At 35.6% G+C, this 23,780-nt stretch overlaps 1 protein-coding gene across 4 annotated transcripts in view; it reads left to right on the top strand.

Annotated features, from left to right (window-relative positions):
* The window catches only part of RPS6KA5 (ribosomal protein S6 kinase A5), a 67,530-nt gene extending 48,509 nt beyond the window's left edge, over nt 1-19,021 (top strand). For all 4 annotated transcript variants that reach the window (XM_054634739.2, XM_077180615.1, XM_077180614.1 and 1 more), the window contains 10 exons: nt 462-612; nt 1,812-1,973; nt 3,191-3,316; nt 4,052-4,185; nt 7,281-7,374; nt 9,480-9,650; nt 13,022-13,213; nt 13,815-13,974; nt 14,953-15,116; nt 16,078-19,021. In XM_054634739.2, the coding sequence (XP_054490714.1) occupies nt 462-612; nt 1,812-1,973; nt 3,191-3,316; nt 4,052-4,185; nt 7,281-7,374; nt 9,480-9,650; nt 13,022-13,213; nt 13,815-13,974; nt 14,953-15,116; nt 16,078-16,317 (1,594 nt within the window). In that variant the 3' untranslated portion in view covers nt 16,318-19,021. The remainder of the gene's footprint in view (nt 1-461; nt 613-1,811; nt 1,974-3,190; nt 3,317-4,051; nt 4,186-7,280; nt 7,375-9,479; nt 9,651-13,021; nt 13,214-13,814; nt 13,975-14,952; nt 15,117-16,077) is intronic.
* Nucleotides 19,022-23,780: the final 4,759 nt, after the last annotated feature.

The following is a 23,780-nucleotide window of genomic DNA, read 5'->3' as shown; positions in this document are numbered from 1 at the left end:
CCTTCATTTGAGACAAGGGCATGAGTGCTGCACACAACACAGAGGGTGAAGGCAATCCTCGAATGGCCCAAATATGTTTTTTTTTTAATTTATTTTCTAATACATTTTAATGTTGGAGTAATTTGAATTATTTTCTGTTTGACTACTATTAGGCATCAAGTTGATTTCTTTGTGGAGCTATCTGTTTCAACTATGTGATTTCTTTTAAATAGTAAACTCAGTATGTGAAATGAGGATTGTTCTCCTTTTGTGTATTGAGTTACATAATTTATCTCTTCAGAGGTTCTGTTTCTTGTCCACAATTCCTTAAACCTTTAAAAAATTTGGTTTCATATCTGTCATCCTCCTGCTTTTGGGTACAATAGAAGTTTAAGTGAAATGTTAATGCTTCCATTAGTATGGTAACTCTTTAACTCAACATTTTAAGTAACTTCCACATGGTTATTTTGTTTGTTTTAAAGGAGAATATTAAAAAGTGAGCCACCTTATCCACAAGAAATGAGTGCTCTGTCTAAGGATATAATTCAGCGTCTTTTAATGAAAGACCCCAAGAAGAGGCTAGGTTGCGGTCCCACTGATGCTGATGAAATCAAACAGCATCCCTTTTTCCAGGTAAAGCAAACAACAAAACTCACCAGATCCCATTTATTCTGCATCAGTGCCTGTGAAATCGAAGTCTGAAGAAATTCTGTTGTTCTGTTAACAGAACAACTTAGAGACCTATTAGTTTTATGAATAATTAACCTATTAGTTGCATGAATAATTGCATTGAAGTTAGTAAAAATAGCCGTGTTTGTATGTATGGATTTTGTGCTTATTAGAAGGGTATGCTAGATTTTTAATATATTCTGTCTGTATCTATCAGTTACTTGAAAAAGCCAAAGGAAACACTGCTGAAATCAGAAGGTTTAATGTAAAACACTGAAATTGTGTTGTGTTGTCTGCTGGGTTTTTGTTTGAAAGGATTTTTTTAAAGATTGCCACTAGAATTATTAGTAAAAATTTTAATATTAATAAAATTCTCCAAACTCCTCTATTTACTTTGGCCTAATTGAATCTTTTGTCTTGTACAGTAAATTTTAATTTTGTTCAGATTTCAGTGTATTAACATTTGCTTTCAAACCATGAGGAAGATTGGATTTGCATACAATATCTGTATTAAATGTGGTAAAAATTGTGTGCTTTCTTTGAAAAAACAAATAATGTATTTATGGTGCTTCTGAAGCTAAGTAGAGTTAAACAGAGTTAAGCTTCCTTAATTTACTGTTTGTTTTGGGAGATGCATTTTCCGTCATGTAACACTTTCTATTCTTTACTTAATTTCAGTTCCACTCCTTTACAGTAACAGGGCAGTTTGCTCCTATCTGCTATTTCTATGCTTCCTCTTTCTAGTCGTGCCTGCAAATAAGAATTTGGAGGTTTATGCTCTCAGGGCTCTGAAAGCTGACATCAATAATAAAGCATAGAAATTGGCAATGAAAACTTGAAGATACTGCATGCATGGGCTGTGGCTAATGAAAATATAAACATTGCTTATTCTGAAATAGAGGAAGAAATTCAGGGACCATCACGCTAATTGTTTGGCACATCTCCACTGTTAAATTATGTTGAATTTCTTTTTGGATTCTGTCTGCATACAAATAGCTTTGGCTTTAACTAAACAAATTAGGAGAGCATAATTTGAATGTTTTTCATCAGCCTGTGGAAAATGGCAAAGGGAGTTAGACTGTGTGTTGTGACAAGACTCTCTTTCCAATATCTTTCTGTAAAATTTTCATTTAATTAAATTAATTTTCCTATTTTTTGTTTAGAATATGAATTGGGAGGACTTAGCTGCCAAAAAAATACCAGCTCCATTTAAACCAGTAATCAGAGATGAATTGGATGTCAGTAATTTTGCAGAAGAGTTTACAGAAATGGATCCAACATACTCTCCTGCAGCAACCCCTCAGACTTCTGAAAGAATATTTCAGGTATTTTCAAAACTCAGTTTTTTAAAGAAAATTATTTTAAATTATTTTTTAACAATTCCTAATGTATAAATAGCTTTTTTTTTCACCTCCTGCCTATTAAGCTTTTGGAACTAATTGTGTACCTTCTAATCCCAGTTCCCAGGGTTTTTTGCTCAATTATTGCAAAATGAGAAAGGTGGAAACAGTCCTACTGCAAATATGAAATCCCTTGTTTCTCCATTCCCAGCTGAATGTCCTACTTATTGGACTAAAGTCAGTCTGTTCTTTATTGATTTTTCATACATTATGAGTCTTGTCATCTTGACTCCATCAGCCTGAGCTGCCAGCTTTGACAAGAGCAATTTACTTCACCCATTTCCACATTATGTGCTAGTTGAAGTAATCATTTGGAAAGTGGGAGCTGAAGCTCCACGTTTTGTAGGAGCACTGTAGTTACTCAGCTGATGTTTCCAGATGAGTACAAAGCTTTCCTTAGTGTTCCTTCTGATCCCTTCTTGACTACACAGTCTGGATGTCAAACGGGCAGAAACAGCTCATGTGCTACCAACTTGGTACCAAAACTGCAGAGGTGAACAGCAGTTTGGATTGCTTTCTCTTTCCCCTTGTTGTGCTTTGTTGTTTTTTATTGTCTGGTTTTGAGCAGCTTAATCCTCAGGGTAGAGGAATGTAGTGTCATATTTTGGATCTTGTTAGATTCAGAGTGACTGTAGCAAGCAGGTTGTGTGTCTTAATAACATCTGATTCACCCTGCAGTGGTAGTCACAGCTGTTATTATGATACTCAAACTGGGCACATCATTGCCCACACACATTGACATGAATTTTATCCATTTAAAATTGTTCAATGCTTACATCACAATACAAACTATTTCATGCCTTTTCATGCCTTAACTTTAAGGTGTCATGGGAAGCTGGCTAGTTTGAAGACCAAGCCTTTATCACTATTGTAAAGCAATTGTAGCTGAGCCAGATTAACATTAATTAGAATTCTTGTAGTATTATTGTTTTGTCTCTAACTGTGGAGGATCATATAACTAATTCCAGGAAGATACCTATTCATATTGAGCAGAGTAAGTCACAATTTCTCTATGTATTATGATACAAAAATTCTGATTTATTGAAAAATTCTTCTGAAACTTCTGTTGTTTCATATGTATTATGGTAGTTTATGTGCAACAGTATCAAGCTGTACCCTTCTCTGATGTTTTAATTTCATAGGGATATTCTTTCGTTGCACCATCTATTTTGTTTAAACGCAATGCAGCTACAGTAGATCCCTTCCAGTTTTATGTGGGGGATGAGAGACCTGGAATGACAACTATTGCCAGAAGTGCTATGTTGAAGGTAATAATAATATCAAGACTTAAATTAATTTGGTTAAATTAAAACTGTGTATAACTTCCCAAGCAGCAGTCATAAGCTAGGCTGTGGATTACAAAATAATCATCATTCATTTATTAACTCTCTGTAATGGCTCCTCAGATGATTCAAGCATCTGATGATCCATCACATCTTGCATGTGATACTACTAAGAAATGGTTGAAGTTTAATCTGAAAGATGAGATGATTGTCTAGTTTTCCAGAAGTATAGTAGTAGTAATAATAATAATACTCCTGATAGTTCTTATTCAGCCAAACACTGTAGATATTTCTGAAGCTACTTTATTATATAATAATTCCATCAATGTTATATTTACCCAAAAGAGTATATAGTTGTGTGAAGCCTTATAAGAGCACATGCTATTGTGATGTCCTCAAATGAGCACATAGTTTTGTGGATAAATGTATGTATGACCGCCTTTGATCCTGTTTGTCTGAATATTTTCTATCTTCAATTGTTATAGTAGTAATGATTTATTTAGTGATTGTTTGTTTAATGTAATGTAAGCTTTACTCTTTGATTGTTAGAATAATGTTTATGCATTTTATTCAGTAAAATTTGATTATATTTTAATAAAAAGAGAGCTCTTTTGCAGTTTTAAATATAGATGAAAAATTCTCATGAAATTTTACTCTTTGTCTTTGACTGTGTATACTAAAAGTATTCTGCAAAACTAAATACAGACAGTTTCCTAACAGGACTCTCCATTTTATCATCATTATGAACTGGATCTGAAAGAGAAACCATTGGGAGAAGGAAGTTTTTCCATTTGTCGAAAATGCTTACACAAGAAAACTAGCCAAGAGTATGCAGTAAAAATAATTAGCAAAAGGTATAAATATTCTATAAAACAATAAAACTATTTTCTTTGCTTACTGTCACCCATGGAGTAGAATAATGTTCACTACATTTTTGGAAATAGAAAAGTAGCTTTAAAATTATTTCCTGTTCTATGAATCTACAGAAACTTATTGTAACCTTTTGACCTTTAAAAGATTCTGAGAGTCTTTTGAAATAAAATGTTATTCTAGTTGGGACACAAGAAGAAACCTAGAGAGTACTTTAGTGGTTCCTAGATGTATTCTATCATTATTTCCCCTAATTTTGTTCCTAACAAATAAAGGTATGAGGTTCTTTTATCTTGACACTTGGGTGAACTGAATGTAGGCTTAAGCTAGCTCCCTCTCTTTAGCAGCCCAACTGATTGCCTAGGATACTGCTTTTAGGAATAGTCTGCAGTGTGGGTTGTCTCAGATCTAAGTGTGTGTATGTGTATAAGATGTAATTAGACTATGGAATTGTAAGTTGTATCTTGTTTCCTGGATGTTCTGAAGAGAACACCACAATGGAAGCAGCTGACTTGCTTCGTACACGAGTACCATCTGGTTCTCTTCCAGAATGATTTCTCTGTGAGTTTCTGCTCAGAGAAGAATAAAGATAAGGGATTCTTTGAGTAGCAGATGGATTTTTGCCTTCATTTTGCAGAGTTCATTAGTAAGTACATCCCTAGTGTGTTGCAGATGCTGGCAGGAGAGTAGAAATGTTCTGCTGTCAGAGTGATAGTTCAGTGATCTCTTGCCCAAGACATTTGGCTGCACCTCTGTTTCTCCAGACTCTAGAAGAAGCTGTCTGCCAGACCTAAGTGTCTGTCATTTCATCATTTGCTTTTTGAATAGGACAAGTTCAAGAACAAGAAGCTGAAGTGCAGGTGTCTGAGTTAATTTTCTGAAGTCTGCTGAATTAATGGAAGCCTGCCTAAAGCTGTCTTGCACTAGAAGTGGGATTCAGTAACTTAAACATAGACATCTACATAGGGCCATTTTAGCATCTCTTGGTGTCTTCTCTGTCCTCTGGTTCCCATCAGTCTTGTGACTGCTACCTTTTTGTAGATGTCTTCATGGCTGATGTCATCTTCCAGGCTCTTCTTCCTATGCTTAGGCCACTGAATCCTACTCTAGGTATGTATGTTACAGTGAACTAGTTCACCCTGTAAGATGGATTCATGGGAATTTCACTCATTATAATGAGACCCTAAGTGGTGTGTGGTAGACACCTACATTGGGTATTTTAGTGTGGAGATCTCTTCCATGTGTCTACACTCAGAAGTTTTTTCTCTGGTACCAGCAGAATTGTAGGTTAGTGCTCCCATCTCATTTTAACATAATGTGCATTTTGTTTCTGGATAACTGAGCAGACCAGTATTGACTTTTCCCCTGGAACTTAAGTTCTAGAAATTATGTCCCTGAATTATATTACTCATGAGGTTTTTTTTGCTCTTTCTCCTTCATCTTGGTGGCTCAGGCTAAATGAAGCTAAAATCTCTGTATACAGAAATTTATGAAATTTTTTTTAGCATTGCAGGGTGTGAGCAGACTCAGCATGTTTGTACAGTATTTAGAGTTAGCAGTAAACCCACACTCTGAACAGTTGGCCAAAACCCAACTCAAATTAGAATCTGAAAGTAATATTGCTCTGAGGATCATGCCACTAAATCTTACTAAAAGGAAAAGTATAATAAATTTATAGGAACTTCTTTGTCTCAAAGTCAGTCTTTCACTCCTACTGGGCAAACTTGCTCAAAAAGGGAATCTTACATCTGGGGAAACCTTTTCATGATACTTGAGGTGAAAGCTCAGATGAACAGTTCCTCTGCTTTTTTAATAGTGCTGGACGTGCCCCCAGCCAACAATTTTAGGTTTCTCTGTATGTCTGATGACCACTGAAACAAAGTAAACCTGCTTGAGTTACTGTTTCAGAGCATCCCATTTGTTTCTCACACGGTTGCTTAAAATCTGAGATGGTAACTATTTATGGAGGGGAAATATTCAGAAAAGTCCACATACAAATTTCAAAGATTTGTGCTCATGATACTGAACCTTTTTCATCTGTTTCCAAGATCTGCATCCTTCTGGTAGTAGTTTAGGGGTAAAGACTGTGAGTCAGGTTTTTTAATTCCTTAAAGGACTGGAAGTCATTTTCAGTTAAAAAATTTCAGCAGCAGAGATGCAGGTGAACAGCTTAGTTTACTTGTTGATTATATGAAGCCTACAGAAATACAGAATTCTCTTGCACAGAATTCTCGAATTCTCACTATAGTTCTCATCCTCATTAGGAAAAAAAAAAGCAACCAGAAATAAAGAAAATATGTGGTGAAAGATTCTATCTGTATCTGTTGTCTGTAAAGCCATTCTCTAGATCATTACAGGATTTGCCTTTCTCAGAGAGAGTTTTGGCAGAAATTTTCAGGCATTATTTGCCAAAAGTAAATCAGTATATCTAACTAGCAGAAGAAAATGTTCTGCTCTGCCACCATTCATGTAGTTTTTATAACACTCACCATTTTCACTTTTTATGGCTATAGATTTCAGTACTTGAAAGGGAATTTATGCAATGATTTTTCTCTGGAAATAATCTCTTATCTCTTCCATTTCAAATTTTTACCATGCTCTGTTTAGGGTTTTTTTTGAATAACACATTTCATATATAGATAATGTTACTCTTTCTAGTAGAGTTCATAGTTTCTCTATCATTTTGGAAGTACTTGTCTCCATTAAGAATGGAAAAAAGATTGGGCCAAGATAAAGGTGAACTAACAAATATTGGTAGTAATAAAGGGAAAGTCAAATTGCTCTGCACTAAGGGCATGGTTTGTTTTAGATTGAAACTATTCTGTATCACATCAGCTTTTGCTCTAGGAAGTTGCAGTTGCATTAAAAACATTGTTTGAATTGGGTGTGGGTTTTTTAATGGACTAAATTGCAGGGTTATGAGGAGAGTTTTTCTCCACTTAATTTTAATATGCATTTAATTGTGTTCAAGTGGTTGTAATAGTAAAAAAATATGGATTGCAAACAGTTAAAAAATAGCACTTGGAATGTGCAATTTGCTCAGTAAAATTGGTACAAGATGACTGCTCAATTTTTCCAGAATGGAAGCCAACACCCAGAGAGAAATAACAGCTCTGAGGCTCTGCGAGGGACATCCGAATGTAGTGAAGTTACATGAAGTTTTTCATGACCAGGTATTTTGAAGAAACTGTAATCAACACCTACCAAACATACTGCCATGTGTTTTCCCAAGAACTTTTTGGACTTAAGCATTCTGTAACTGTTGAGGCAACTTTTTTCCTAGGGCTTTTGTCTAGTCAGTATAGAAAATGAAGCAGAAATTGTGCATTCTAACAATCTTGCAGTTACTCTAGCAAATCAAAACAGTATGTGAAAAAATTAGGGGCTTGAATTCTGCTCATTGTTCTGTCTTTGTTTGCCATCATACAATGTGTTCATGGCCCAATTTCTGTATCTATGATACTGAAATGTGTTATCACCTTTCCCTCAGAATCATTATAAATCTTACAACAGTATTTGTGAATTAATTTAGAAATGTTGTATATGAAGATTATATATCTAGTATCTTTTCCTACACATTAGTAACTTAATGGAGATAACCAAATAACTTGCCAGATTACCAAATGCAAAAGTAGAGCTTCTACTTGAAAATCTATTAAGATCAGTTAACTTAGGTACCTTAACTGTCTTTTTCCTTTAATGTAATACAGACTCCACAGCATGGAATAAACAATAGTTTGATTTGAATTGGAAGTTGGCCCTGGTTTGAGCTGGGGTTTTGGACCAGATGTCCTGTACAGCTCTCTTCCAGCCTAGACTACTCTGTTGTTCTGTGTTGGTCTATAGATTTTGTAGTGGAACAAGCAGTCTCTTACCTCTCCACGTATCCCAGTCTGTCCCCCTCCTGCTGTTTGTTCTGGTACCAGCAGAGAGCTCATGTAGAGCACCCCAGAATTTACTGAGAGGATACATTGTCTGTACTGTAATTTTTAATGACAAGAAAACCCTTTTCTTACTTATATGCATAGTATGAGTGTAGAACAGGACATTTCTTTCAGTTTCTTTTGAGTAAAATGAATATACTAAATCTAAAAAAATGGTTCTCCAGACTGCTGTTCCACTGAATAGGCTGCTCTAAACCAACCAACCCACTGTATTTTTAGCAGAAGTTCCAGTTTTTAACTTGCTCTGATATCAGTCTGTTCAAATTCCATATTAGTATTCCAACTGTATAGTATTGGGCTGCAGTCTCTTGGGAGCCAGAAGTTTTCTAGTGAAAAAAGTATTTTTATCCTTTTTAACTTCCCTGTCAGATATTCCCAAGGCATAAAGAAGATTTGCAGGAGAGGAGATCATTCAAGCACTAGTGTATACCTTGGCTGTTCTAAGAAGTGTTACTGTTTTCTGTCCACATAGCTCTGCTTCTGTTCTTTGGTATATAAAGTGTGCACCTTCTTGACTATTGCTTTGAATTCCATTTTTTGGCCACTTCCCAGAACTTTTTTGCTGTGCTTGCAAATGCTACTTTTGTTACTGTCATTCAGGGGAGGGAAGGGCTAGAAGCCATGGCATGCCTACATCCATTCCCTTTTGAGAATGCTGACTTTACTTCCTTGTTCTGAGAAGTCTGCTGTTTGTTTAATGGCAAGATATTTGAATTGCAGTTGAGTGTGTGCCAATGTTGTCTAAGCCCCTGCTTATTTATTGCCTTCTAAAAACTCATTGCTTTTTTAATTTAAAAAAATGCTCTTTAAATTTTGGGAAGATATCTATTGTAATTCTAATGATGGAGTAGTTTTGGCTACTACTCTGTAGGGGATAAAATCACACGTTCTAGATAATTTTTTATTTCACAGGTTAAGTTTCAGGGTGCTTTTAAAGGATTTTGTAACATTTAAGTCCTTATGCATTTTAATAGATACATATCCTTATATCAGAACAGGCTTAAGCAGCAAAAGTCTCAGTTTTTCCAGCTTTACTTGTTAACCTAAGTAAAGCCATTTCATCTCCCTACAAATGTGTACATTTAGCTGATGGCATTGCATTTTTGTTAATAAATATGGGTGCACATGGGAACACATTATTCTTCAGTCTCATCAAGACTGATGGGAAAAATGCCATCTGAGATTTGGTGCCTTTTTTTTGGTCTTCCAAATTACTACAAGCAGCAATGCTATTTCTTCAAACATTGAGAACCTGTCAGAATGGCACCTAACTCCTGAGTGAATGTTGGTTTGGAATGTTAAATTTCTAACATGCTGTATTTTTATTGTTTCAGCTTCACACATTCCTGGTAATGGAATTGCTGAAGGGAGGAGAATTGCTTGAACGTATTCAGAAGAAGAAACATTTCAGTGAGACGGAAGCCAGTCACATTATGCGCAGACTTGTTTCAGCAGTGAGCCATATGCATGATGTGGGAGTAGTCCACAGAGATCTGAAACCTGAGGTACAGTGACTTGTGTGTGTGTGTATATATATATATATATATATATGTTTAGACAATAATTTATTAAATGTCTGGAATGTGATGTATCTCTGTTTCTCCAGCCTTTGTTGCAGAGTTTTCTACTTCTGTATTTTTAATTAGATGTTACCACTTTTACTTAACAAATTCTGTAGATATTTTTCTGTTTGTAGGTAAAAGTAACTGTAAGCAATCTGTACTCTTAACTTGTTCAAAAACATTCTTTGCCTATATGGGGACATTTTTCACTAGCATGTATTTATTGTGTCAAATAGTTCATAAGCAGAGCTAGGTTGTTTGGGTATTTTGCCTGTACATTTCCATCTTTTGTTTGATCATAATTTCCTTGGTAGGGCTTCTTTTCCAGTTAAGTACAAAATGAGCACTAAGAGATTGTGATGTGAGTTCAGTGAGTTCAGTAGTTTCCCAAAAGAAACAATTTATTAATATCTATTTTTCAGTAACTGCTTTTCTGATATTTTTGTTGTGCAGCAGCATCATGGCTTCTAGACCATTCAGTTTACTATTATAAGATTGACCACTGGCTTTGTTCTGCTTCCTGGAGTGTTTTCTTGGGTGCTTTTGCCAGCAATGGGTTGGGATGTATGTTTTCTTGAGCCTGAAAATAGTGTAGATTAATGTTGATTCATCCAGTAAGGATGTTTATTGTAGGGTGATTACAGCCATCATCATACCCCAGGAAATAGCTGTTCCTTTTGTAGCTGGAGTTAAAAATTAATCCACCCTTCCTACTGATGTTTTATCCTACTGTAACATACTTTCTGTAGTATGAAAGACTTGGTATTTTATAATAATTCCAATTCAACTGGTAAAGAAGTCTTCTAGGTGTTGCTAGTTGTTTATGAAAGCCAATCCAAAGTATATGAGTTTGAAAGAAACTCTGTCCTGGGCTCCTGTTGTAAGTTAACAGCTAAAGAGGGACTACTTTGAAATTCTAATATGTGAGTTGGAAAAGTCGTCAGAGAAACTTTTTCCAAGAGTCACATCGCCAGGGTAAGAAAAGCATTTTTGAAACAAGTAATAATTAAAAGGATGAAACCAACCCCTCTTTCTTCTATTCTTATCATCTTAGTCTTACTTCCACTTTGAATATAAGGAACAGTAAAGCAGAGCTTCAGCTGTAAGGTAAATTAGGCAGTCTTCAATTCTACATTATGTTCAAGAACAGAAGTCTGGAAAGTCAAGTAATGAAGGCTTAGCAAACAGCTTGCAGAATCCATTGCCTCCACAAAGTTGGACTTAAGCTGTTTGTCTCCTTCCTGCTTGTGTTGAAAGTTACTATTTTAGGTTCTGACATGAACTTAGTATGGGATATGCAAGTTTCCCAGTATAGATATGGTTAGTGCATTCCTCTGTAAAAAGATACATAGGAAATTCTTCTTGCTTTTCTAAGAAGTCCAGTCAGATGTTTTTGCTGCTCAGCTTTGCAATCTAATGTGCTACTGATAATTAATTTTTTTAAAGTCTGGCTGGTTAAATGTAACTAAGAGTGAGACTTTGAATTTCATGGACTGGAAGACTTCTGTTTATCAGTACTAATTAGATCACATATGTTGGTCTACAAAACAGAGGAAAAGTACTGGATAGAAAATAGAGAATGCATAGGAATAAAGAGTTTGTGTAGCATATGTGACTGTATTTGGAGCTTCTCAGTAGAGGATTTGAGGACTGTTTCTGTGATCATTAATCTGTGAACTGAGTTCTAAAGGTATTACAACAAACCATAAGTGTGCGAGAATGTTGTTTATATATCCTAAAATAAATGTGAAATGTAGCTGTAAATATTTGGGGGATCGGAGAGCTCTGAAACACGCTCTATTTGCCTCATTAACGGAAATACCTGAATCCGGTGTAGGATTCTTGGACTGTACCATTCTTTCCATGCATAACCAATTTAATTTTTATCATAAGAAAGGTCTTTTTAAACCAATGTTATTAGTGCTTTATTTACTTGTAGACTATATAACATCACCATAGAAAAAAGGGTATTATATTAATCACTTATCCTTGTATGAATATTTTTGCTGAAATTAGGCTTCCTGTAGATCCATTTACACAACAATTTAAAACTGACTTCTCTGAATCTGCATTAAACTATATCAGCAGTACAGAAAGCAAAAATACCAAAATACTGTTTTGTAGCAGCTATTTTCTATGGTCCATAATGAATGGTCTCAGGTTCTCCTTATTGATCTGCTGGCAGTCTAGCAATCATTTTTACCCTTGTTAATGAGTTTGAAATTAATTATTTTGTGTGAGTCATTCACCTTTTGTATTACAAGGTTAGATAAGAATATAGGATTTCTAATATTGAGATTTTTTCTAGCATTCATAAATTGAGCAATAAGGCAGTAGCAAAATGATGCTCTACTCTCAGAAGATGAAGGGAAGAGTAGAATTAGCTTATGATTCATCTTGGCCTCAGACAGTTTTTCTGTGACTTAGCTTCCCTCTTGTATCTTTCTTGGCAAATACAAATACTCAGGGCAGAAAAAAGAAGCAGATTGCCTTATATTTTCCAAACTGATAACAGCTTGTCTGTCCTCAAGTCCAAAGTGCCACATTCCAGTGTGTAAAGCTGGAATTCTCAGGGACTGCTGTACTAATGTCTCTGCCTTGGTGTAAGGAGTAGGTTTGTGGTGGGACTGTTACCTTCAGTGCTTGAATGCTGTCGGTCCCAGGTTTCTGTCAGAACACATATCCATCCAAACTGGCTTTGGCACCCATGCCAGACAGCTCTCAGTGAAACCTCTGAGCTATTGGTGCACTTCTTAGCACCATTTCATAGCAAGGTGCACCTTTTTATCACCATCCTCCTCTTTCAAATTACTCTTGTGCACTGTTGTCCTCATGGCAATGCTGTGGTACCACTTGAGTACCAAAAACTGTTCAGTCACAAGACAAAGGAGCAGTGGGAATCCCCCACACAAGAAAGCTGTTGTTCACAACATGCCAGAAGGAAGTGGAAGCTTAAGAAAATTTACTTTTGTTTGAGGAAGAAGGCAATTCTCCCATCTCCAAACATGTTGATGTCTTAGGGTTTTTTCTTGACAAAGTTCCCAGAATTCTCTTCTTTACTGTTCTGTGCCATGTATCCATTTTCATTAATAATCTCAGAACTGCCCTGACTTGTAGATATGCAGGGGCAGGTAAACATGTCACGTTTCTTACAATCTAGAATATTGTTATTTCTGTTTTTCTCTTCCGTTAGTGTCTCGCAGTTCACCTTTCCTCTAGATAATGGAAAACTTTCTGAAGTGATAGATGTAGCAAAATAATTTTAACCAGTTTTGTACCCAGTGCTAATATTGATTTTTGTCTTTGCGTTTCAGAATTTACTATTTACAGATGAAACTGATAATTCAGAAATAAAAATAATTGATTTTGGCTTTGCTCGTTTAAAACCACCTGACAATCAGCCTCTTAAGACTCCGTGTTTTACCCTTCATTATGCTGCCCCAGAGCTCTTGAATCACAATGGTTACGATGAGTCTTGTGATCTGTGGAGTTTGGGGGTCATTCTGGTGAGTGATTGAGGTTTTTAACTATAATTTTATTGCATGTATTTCTTTTTTGTTGAAATGTAAGGGACTTGAGATGATTTCATACATAAATTGGTACATGCTGAATTCAAGGGAGGTGGAAGTACTACTGCACAAATAATATGTTCCAAAGACAGATCTTTTCCAGGAGCAGAATTTTTTTTAGCAAGTAGGAAATAAAATTTAGCATTTTTGGGAATGGAAAAATTACTTGATACAGTCAGCTTCTCAAAAAGATATAGGCTTGTTAGGAGATTTTACAGGCATCCATATAATCTTCTGACACCTTCAATTCAGAGAAGGAATCAACCTGTATTCTGATCTACAAAAAATTAGTTTCATTTGATATAAATGGGTTAGAAATATATTTTGTTCATGTCTTCCTGGAATAGATGAATGTTTTTTCTAACAAGGACTCCAGAGAAAATCTTCTATATTTACATATTCAATAGCTTCAAAGTTATGTTTAGGCCAAGTTTTATTGTGTAGCATTGGTGATGCAAACAACAGCCCCTCATATTTACCAGCAGAGTTGCCTATAAATACACTGTGTTTCCTAAGGCTGCTTTTGTTCTTGTGGCAGTACACGATGCTGTCAGGGCAGGTACCGTTTCAGTCTCAAGACAGAAGTTTAACATGTACCAGCGCCTTGGAAATTATGAAGAAAATAAAAAAGGGAGAATTTTCCTTTGAAGGAGAGGCTTGGAAAAATGTTTCTGAAGAGGCTAAAGAGCTAATTCGAGGTATGTATTTACAAGTATTTAAGGTACATTATGTTTTTATTTAAAAAGTAGAATTTGGAGAACCAAATTCTACAATATCTGGATGCTCCAAAGTGTCTCCCCTGACAGAGCAATATGCTCTGACCTCTAATACAAGCAATGAGTGGCAATGGACACATCAGAATGTATTACAAATTTCTTGTACACCTAGCAGAGTTTTCTAATGTGGTAAGATGCTGATAAGGTTAGTGGGGTTTACAAGGAACTGAAGAGCTTCAGAAAAAGTGAACTCACTCTTCTAACATGTTTAAAAGCAGAGTTTTTTATTATGTTATTTTTGCTTTTCTAAGAAACCAAAACAGCTTATGAGATAGAATAGAGATTCTCTTAAAAGCTGAGCTTTTGTAGAGAATGAATTTATTACTATTTCTTTTCTGCTGGCTATTTTTTAATTCCTGTACAAAGACTACTTACTGTACTTCTGAGCTGCTTCATTGCTGTGCTTTGGTTCCCTTAAGCTTTAGACCATCTAATTATGTTTTCATCATGAGCTAGACACCTACCTTAATGCTACTTAGATGGAGTTCTGAATTTCTGTAGAAGCAGATTTGTAAGGAATTTTTCTGCCAAAAATGTAGGGATTTCCAGATTCAGACTTGAGTGAATTATGCAGGGAACCTGAGGCTTACTCTTTTGAACTTTTTCCTAGACAGGTTATAAGTGAAGAAATATTTTGGTAGTTCTGAGTTTTTGTGAAGAGATATGTGAGTTATCAAACAGTTTAATAAAATTTTTTGCCTTTAAGATTCTTCTGGAGAGGATGATAGTATAACATTGTGTAAGCCTTATCTAGGATAAATATTGGCATACCTAGGATAAATATTGACATTAGTTACTTATCAAAGCAATGCATGAGATTTTATTAAGAAATATTTGCATTTTCTATTGACCAAAGATAAATAGCTGACAGTTTTAAAGAAGGTAATGTGTTTCTATTAGGACTTCTCACAGTGGATCCAAACAAAAGGATTAAAATGTCCAGCCTGAGATACAATGAGTGGCTTCAGGATGGCAGCCAGCTCTCATCTAACCCTCTAATGACACCTGATAACTTAGGCTCTTCAGGAGCTGCAGTGCACACTTATGTCAAAGCCACTTTCCATGTAAGTTCTGAGAAATTTTTTGTCATGTGCTATGTTTTGTAATGTGTCATCTGGATTTGTGTGTTTTCTCTTAACAACTATACATATCTCTCCTTATAATTCAGTACATCCTTATAGCTCAATTTTTTTTTTCCTCAATAACATTTCCTCATAACATCTCTGATGGAGTACACGAAAATAGGAGTGATGAAGCAAGCATAAATTTCTTGGAGATATTTATTTTCATTAGGATTTGGACATTGAGTGCTGTTCTGGAAACAGCAATTAAAAGTATTCTATGTCTTAGAGAAATCTATTAAAAGGTCTTCAAACTTTTATGTAAAAAAACGCAAAATTTTATATTTAACCGAAGTAACTGTTTGACATTTGTCCTTAGGGTTACTAAATTGAGGTAGAATTTCTGGAATGTATGTAGTTCATGTTTTTTATATAATGGGTGCAGTTCTAGTGGCCTTGCTTGTCTACTATTGTATATTTATTAAGATAATTTGAACTGCAACTGTATTTTACAAACATAGTGTTGATTCTCATGATACCCTCTACAGAGAATAAATCAAAATTGAGCAGATCTATGCTGAAATGCTTGTGGGTGCTTTTTAGGAAGGAGAGAAGAACAAAGTAATTGTTTTTAGAGAGGTCCTGACAAGCAACATAATTTGGGCTGAAAGCAAAATTGTAATTTAGCAGTGTCCTCTCTGAAAATGTAATGTTAAATAGGTTAAGGCTAAGTAAAAAATGCTTCTAAACTAAAAAGAACAAGGAGAGGAAGATGCCAATCAATAATGTTATTTATTGGCTCTTATGAACCTGTAAAGGCTGGTAAAGTCATTGTTACAGCTACAAATGGAATTAGTCAAGACATTACGTTTTAGCTTGTGATGTACCATGGACCATTCACAATAAGTTACAAAATGTGTTAAATATCTTAAAAAACTTAGAATTGCCTTTTATTTTGAAACAGGCCTTTAACAAGTACAAAAGGGAAGGATTTTGTCTCCAGAATGTGGACAAGGCACCTCTTGCAAAAAGAAGGAAAATGAAAAAAACAAGTACAAGCACAGAGACACGTAGCAGCTCCAGTGAAAGTTCCCATTCTTCTTCCTCTCATTCTCATGGTAAAACTACCCCCACAAAGACATTGCAGCCCACAAACCCTACAGACAGCAATAACCCAGAAACCATCTTCCAGTTCTCCGACTGAGCAGCAGAATGTCCTGTCTCGAGGAGTTAAATGGTTACAGACTTGGCAGTACCCGTATTGTCTTCTCCTGCCCTTCCTCCTGTGGCTTACAGGCTGCTACAGGAAGACTTCTGTTGCTTTAGAAATGTATTTTAGTCACATCTTTTTAGCTCTGTATTTCCATACATTTCCTTCTAGAGTTGTATGGTATCACTGGATATAGTGTAATACTGTTATACAGCCAACATTGTATTCTCTGAGGGCTACATTACTGGTGTGCAGCCAAGCTCCAGGTAAGTAGCTGTGCTGCTCATGGTACTGCTTGGAAGAAGACTGTTCCTCAGTGTCACATTCTTCCTCCCAGTTCCTTCCCTACTGCTCAAAGAAAGGAAAGCTCTGTAACATATGTAGAACTTCAGGATCTTCTGCTCTTACCCAGCTCTGTGAAGAATATTGTAGAATTTGATTCTTCATGCATGTAAACAATCATTGGTACAACGCACCAAAGCAGTCTAGTAGTCTAAAGCCTTTTAAATTTATGGTTATGATCTGTCCCATTTATTTGAATTTTAAGATCAAAATGAAGCACTATGGAGCTCCTACTTTGTTTAAAAATAATATCTTGTTCTAAACAACTGAGAATAGAAGTCTTAGATTTTTTTTTAATTTATTTATTTTTTTAAACACTTCTAGGGTAAAAGATATCTGATAAGGTGAGATGTCTAGTACTGTGATACAATAACTTTTATTTTTTGAAGTTATTAGCTTCTAAAAGATTTTAAAGATTCTAAAATGTAATGCTATAAGAGAAAATTAAATTTCATATTTGATTCTTTGGAAAATGGCCACATATTAAAATACCTATTTCAAGATTTAATTATAATTTATATTTTCTTTTTATAATTACACAATAATTTAAAAATACGAAGATTTTTTTACAGATGAGAGAACTCCAGTTTCAGCATTTGTTATTATAGGGTCCATAAAAATGCATACCAAGTTATTTGAATTTTGCATTGTGCAAATATGACAGTCTAACAGTGACTGTAAAATATTAGAATATATATGTTTTATTTTTTTGCACTTTATAACATCCAAAGGAGATGTTTTAGAATAAAGTGCACTCAGATCTCTCTTCCTAAAAGGTGCTGAGCACTGTTTTACTGGGCTGAATGATCTGAAATCCACCATATTTGGTGGTTGTGGTCATAGTGAAGGAGAATTCTGTACTTTGCAACAGTAAATCCCTGTATATTACCCACTGTTTTCATTCCTTACTGTAAAATGCAAAGCTCTTTCTATCTTGCTTTTACATTGTATATAACAAATACTAGACCTGGGCACCTTGTGTAGTGTAGACGTTAACAACTTATGCACTGGGAATACTAAAGGGAAATTATATTGAACACTGTGCTTCACGACTTGTTCACTGTGGTGTTCTACAGTGAAGTATTTCCTACTGTGATAGTATAGTATGTACATAACTGTTTGGAATCATAAATGTGACTTAGAGAAACATCAGCATAAACTTTTAAATCAGTATATTTTATAAATTTATGGAGAGCTCTTTTATAGCTTGTATTCTCAATGACTAGGGGTAATTTAAGTGCTAAAAATGGCTCCAGTTTTGCAAATACTTACATGTGTAAGTTTCCACTGAAGTCAGAGAGGCTCCTTGTCATATGCCTAAATTTGTGTGATGGAAGACTAATTGACTAGAGGATTTTGTTAACAGCTGTCTCTATCCTAAAGTAACCTTAATCCAAACCCTATGCAAAAAAAAAAAAAAGGTTATAGAAATTGTTTATATCAGTGGTCTTATTTATAGAATTATATCATATATCAGTATTTACAAATACAATAAATCCATGTTTACAGGGATTGTGTGTATCAAAACATGGCTTTGAAGCCCAACATGTTTGTTCTGTGTTTCTTTAATATTAATAATGGCATTCTGAGGTTTTGGAATTGCTCATGTGAAATAGTTTACTACTTTCTTGATGTGAATGTCAACAGTAATTGCAGCATTAATTTCAGGTTGATGTGAATATTGAGATTTGCACTGTTTATGTAGAAGTAGTATATTTAAAGATCAGTCTATGTGCTAATAACACAACCAATTTTAAGTGGCCTATGTTAAAGTATTGAAAAATAATTGTCAGTGTAATATATTCAGGTTTGCTTTCTGAATGCTCTCTTTGGAAGTAATCTCAATAGTGAACATGGCTCATTTGTAAAAGAATACTTTTTCTCTCCCAAATAAACTTGCTGTAAATACAACAAACAATCCACCATTAATACTTGTTATGCAGACAGTATAAGTGAATTTGGAGATTGGAGATCAGGTTGCTTATCAGGTTTGCACTTTGAGGAGTTCGTGGAACTTGTCTTCAGGATGAGGACAACAAAAAGCAATTTCAGTCTGATTTCATTTAAGTGTAAGAAACTGTTGGATACCAGGTGGATTTGGAATATTGTGACCCAGCTGAAAGAACTTAAATGTTAGGAACACGGGATGTTAGGAAATGTTGTTTCCCTGTTGGAAAATTTAAACTGTTTCTTGACAAACTGATGAAACAACAGGAATGTTTGCACAAGATACTAAATGCTAGAGATAATGGCTGTATTGTCAATCTTTTTTTCTACACAGGTTTTGAGAGACTGTTGTGAGACAGAAAGTTATTAGAATACATCACTTGTATAAAAGACAACTTTTATAGCTGAATATTTCTGTGTCCTCTTTGTGCTCTCGCAGTAGTTGTTTAATAAAAATTGGAACCCAGGGTATTTCTTTTGGGCAGGGCTAAGTACATTTAGGTGTCACCTTGTATTTGCTTTGAACCAGTTACCCAGGGCAGCTGAAATGTTTGACTGCCTGCTGCCTCCAGGTGACAGAGCTCTCGAGGAAGTGGATTTGACACTAAGCTGTCTGAATTTTTAGATTAGCATTACATAAACAACTGCTGATGTACATACACATTGCTACATTGAAACTTGAGTTGCAAACTAGGCAGCTCGAGATTGGGTTTACTTGTTCTAATGTCCCTGCAGGAGAGTATTTACTCTTGGCAGAACAATGTTTTAATCTGTTGACCAGCCTGGAACTCAAGGTCATGTAAAGACCGTGGGCCATGTTTTTCTTACTCAGACCACTGTTTCAAATTTGAAGTGTACAAGTTAATCTTCATTAGTACTACAAATACTTTATATTGTCTTGGTGAAGAGATGCTACACTGTGAATTATGTTTATACTCTGATTAAGTTTTCTTCACAGTGCTGCTATGCCTCAGTCAGCTTTAATGTCTGGTAATGAATCTGTCTGCTGTCAGAAATACAATGATGTCAGTGATGTTGTAGGCAGATTTGTGTGAAAAGTCAAATTTCTTATGAGTAAAGATTTCAGTTAGTGTGGGTTTTAATCTAATCTTCAAAGTACTCAGTGTCTGGTAAAGCCATTTCTTTGTAATACTTTTAGAAACACAAATACTAGTATAGCAGGTCATTCTGCTAAAGGATTTAGAGAAGTACAAAGAAAAGCACATAACTTGCAGTTCCTCTTGTTTAGTGAAATTTCTATACTTTGAGGAAAAGAATCAGTGTATTTGGCATATGCATTGTTTACTGCTATTAAGAAACCCCTATCAAGTACTTCATTAAACAGTTGGGGGTGAGGGGGATCATGTACTGCATCACAGAATGGATTGAGGCTTCAAATTGGCTCTGCTGATGGAGGTGTTTTCTCAGCCCTTTTCCATGGCTACTTTTCTGAACAAAATAACAATTCCTACACAGCTGTATCCCTTCTCAGTCATCTGAGAAGAGAATAATTCTCAGCAGAAAATGTGTTCATTGGTTATAATGAAATGTTGCACAAGCATTTTCTAATCTGTGCATGTGTTGTCTGCATGCATGTAGATACATGCTGTATTGCATGTCTAGATCTCAATTTAAAGTAAGATGCCTTCATTAAGAGAGCTTGTATTTTAAAAATGGGTTCTGGGCTCACACAGATTTGGAGGCTGGATAAGGCTGCTACAGAAGAGGAAGAAGGTTGTAGGAAGTCAAGAGGTGAGAAGCTTCTGGGCAGATATTTTCAGGGGTAATTTTTCCTCTGGCTATCTCCATGTGCATGTATTACTCACTGACAATGAATTGCAAGCTTTCTTGCCAGTTATCCAACATAGACATATTTCCTACCTCTGCAGGTCCCCGAGTATATGTGTGTGTGGGTAGCTTTATAACATTTACTTCATCATATTGAATTTATTTATGTCTCAGGTATCATTCCAGGTGTTTTTACTAAATTAATGGTCTTTATTTCTTCCCCCATGAGTGACAGTCTTTTTCAAAATACTGTTTTTACATGGCAAAACATACTATTGCCCTCCTTCAGTTGAAATAGTTGACTGAATATTCTGGATTGAGAGATCAGAATATAACATGGGTATTTCAGCTGTAAAGAGATAAAAGTGCTTTGATCTTTGTCTGCTAGTGAGAAACACTTCTCAGTTTGGTCTTTTAAGCCCACAAGGCACTGGATTCTCTAAAAGTAGAAGAAATTTGGAGCTGTTCACTAGCTTTCATCTGCCATCACACATTTTTTGTATCACATATTAAATAGATTCTGAATCTTCAGAACACCTGTGTAGAAAAGAAAACTCAGACTGATTCCTGTAGTCTGCAGTAGAAAATGAAGTTATGGTTTCAATTACATAGACTAGCTGAAACAGTCTCTTGTTTGTTGTACCCAGAAACTGCATAATGGAGAAATGCAAGAGACCTGCAGTAATGTAAATTTCAAGAAAACATGTATTTTGACAACCTTCATGTTCTGTGTGACAGAAATGGAAGACAGCAACTGGCTGGGAAACATTTTTCAATGTTAAGGCAGAGATGTTATGGGCTGGTCTGACTAATACTTTATTCAGTGGTAGAAAGGAATCCATATTATTCACATGTAAAATTGCTTTTAAAAATTGGCAACCAATCTAACTGTATTCACAAGAGTCATGGAGAAGTCTGCTAACTTCCTTTGAAATGCCAATAATAAAGGAAAGAAAAACAGAACTCTTTAATTGCTTCAGGAACTGCCAAAAACCCTAACAGATGAAAGTGCAAATTGATTGCAAACTTCTTACAGCTTTCTTAATACAAAGATATTTGTCAACAAATCCAGCATCAAATCTTGAAATCAGTCTCATTTATGTTCACCTGATTTTCCCTAGTTGTTTTTTTATTTTGTCAAATATGTAGTTGTCCTAGTATGATTATGACCAAAAGTCTATTTGCATAAGAAGGAGAAAAAAAAAAAATCAAAGGATTTAGGATTAGGCCTTGTGAATAACCAAAATAAATCTGCTTGGAAAGGTAACCATTTCAAAACATGCATATATATTAATGGTATTTGCTGATAAAACTATGTCTCGCTAAGTACATTTTATCTAAGTTATGGATGTGATTTTGTGTGACATCCAGCTATGCTAAAAAAGCTTTCAGGTTTAAAGTCTTTGGAGTTTAGGAAAGTAAGAATAAAGGGGAAAATTTAAAGATGATGCTGCAGAGAGGGGGCAATGCTTGAAATTTGTCCATGAGTTACTTGAGGTGACTGCTTACAGAGGTATCATTGTATGGTCTGCAGAAGCTCACTCAGTAGTTCATATGCTTCTCTTCCTATAAAATTAATATACAGTGGAGAAGAGAAATTCAGTTCACAAAACCAGCAAACACCTCAAAGCTTTTCTCAGGTATCTCCTTAATGAGATAACTCCGCTGAACTTAGCAGTTACTCATGTTGAAGCTACAGATGCTTGAGGGAACAGGATCCCACAGGATCCCACTCTCTGGCTCACTGTAGAGGGATGCTACAAATCAGAGCTCAAGGTGCTGTGTCCCTGCTGCTTTTAAGTTCAAGTGTTCATACAATTCTGCTTAGTATGTATCACCATGTCAGCCCCATTGGTATGCAGCTGTGGCTGGTCAGTTCAGTTTTTTAGTGCTGTCAAATTAAAGGCAGACTTGAGATCTACGTCAGGACCAAAGTGATTCAAGGCTTTGAATCTTAACATGCATCTGGATTACAACAATGAATTAAAGTTTGGCATTGGCTTTCCATCTTGATAGTCTTAAGATGTTCCTGCAGCAAATGTGTATGCTTACAGATATCTTTGCAGTATTGATCTCTTTCACCTGCAGAGAAAGAAACCTGCAAAATTGTTTCTTGCCAGATAAAAACTTTTGCTGGAGTCCTAGTAGAAGAAATCATCCCTAATTTCTACCTTTACCTTTGAAGCTATAAAGGAAAAAAATGAATTGGTGACAGATTCTGACAGCTGGTTATAAAGGAGCAGGCTGTGTTAATTTGCAGTGAGAGGAACAGGGCGTTCTATTTCATGTGTCAGTGTGGGCAGGGAGTGGGGAGAGGGAAAGAAATGGAAAGAAGGGAATGCTGAGTGCTTTGCCTCACTGTAATTTACAGGACATTCTGGTTGCACACCATTGCTTTTGAAGGACCAATGATTTCCATATTCAGTTAAAATCTTTTTGAATAAAAAAACCCCACACAGATTAACCTGACAACTTTTCTTCTTGGAAACAGTTCCATTTTCAAGTGGCAAATACAGCATTGTGGACATTGATTCCTTATTTCCTTAATGCCAGTTATCAACAGATTACAGTGGAATTTTCTTTCTGACAAATACACACCTCTCTCAGTTCTTTGTCATGCCAACATGCAAAACCGTGTGATAGAATTTTATAAAAAAGCAGAGAAAATTTTATAAAAAAGAGAATTAATTGAATTGGGTTTTTTTGCCAACATTCAGAAATGAATGAGGATTCTTGAAGTGGGTCCAGAGGATTATTCTGAATTTGATGGGAAAAGTACTAGAAGAAAGGATAATTTTGTGACTACAGTGGTGAAGAAAATACAGGAAAGCTGTGCTCTAGAAGACTGCTCAGGACTTGTGGAACACTAGTGGAACCAGATGTCAGGTGAATGCTCCTGTCTCTAGAGCTGTTAAAGCCTAACCATGCTTATTTGAAGGATGATAAGCCCAGCCTGTTGCCCAGTCCTGTCAGAGCCACAGGATTTGTGCCATGACCTGCTTAAATGCACATGATGAGCCCCAGGGGAGGCATTCTTTGTTTAAGACTATTTTGTACTAATTCTGGATCTGCTGATTTTTTAAAGACTTCTCTCCAGTTATTAACATAATTGAAGCATCTAATTTAAATGCATGATTTTTCATTCTTTCCAAACAGGACAAAAATAGTTGCTGAGCACTCTGTTGTCACCAATGTTTTTCTTGCCTCTGGATATAATGAACCGATGATGTTGCTGAAATTATTCGTTGTCCTCGGCAACTTTCTTAGCCATTTGTCATAGTATTCACACTAAAGAGTATTTTCTGTCAATGTTTTAAGGTACCTACAGGTTTAGAAATTTTCCGAAGTTGAATGTAGCTTTCGACTCCCTCTGGTGGTCT

This window comes from Agelaius phoeniceus, chromosome 6, assembly GCF_051311805.1.
Source record: "Agelaius phoeniceus isolate bAgePho1 chromosome 6, bAgePho1.hap1, whole genome shotgun sequence".
NCBI classification, from domain to species: domain Eukaryota; kingdom Metazoa; phylum Chordata; class Aves; order Passeriformes; family Icteridae; genus Agelaius; species Agelaius phoeniceus.
Note: the sequence above shows the minus strand (reverse complement) of the source record. Positions and strands in the feature narration are given on the sequence as shown.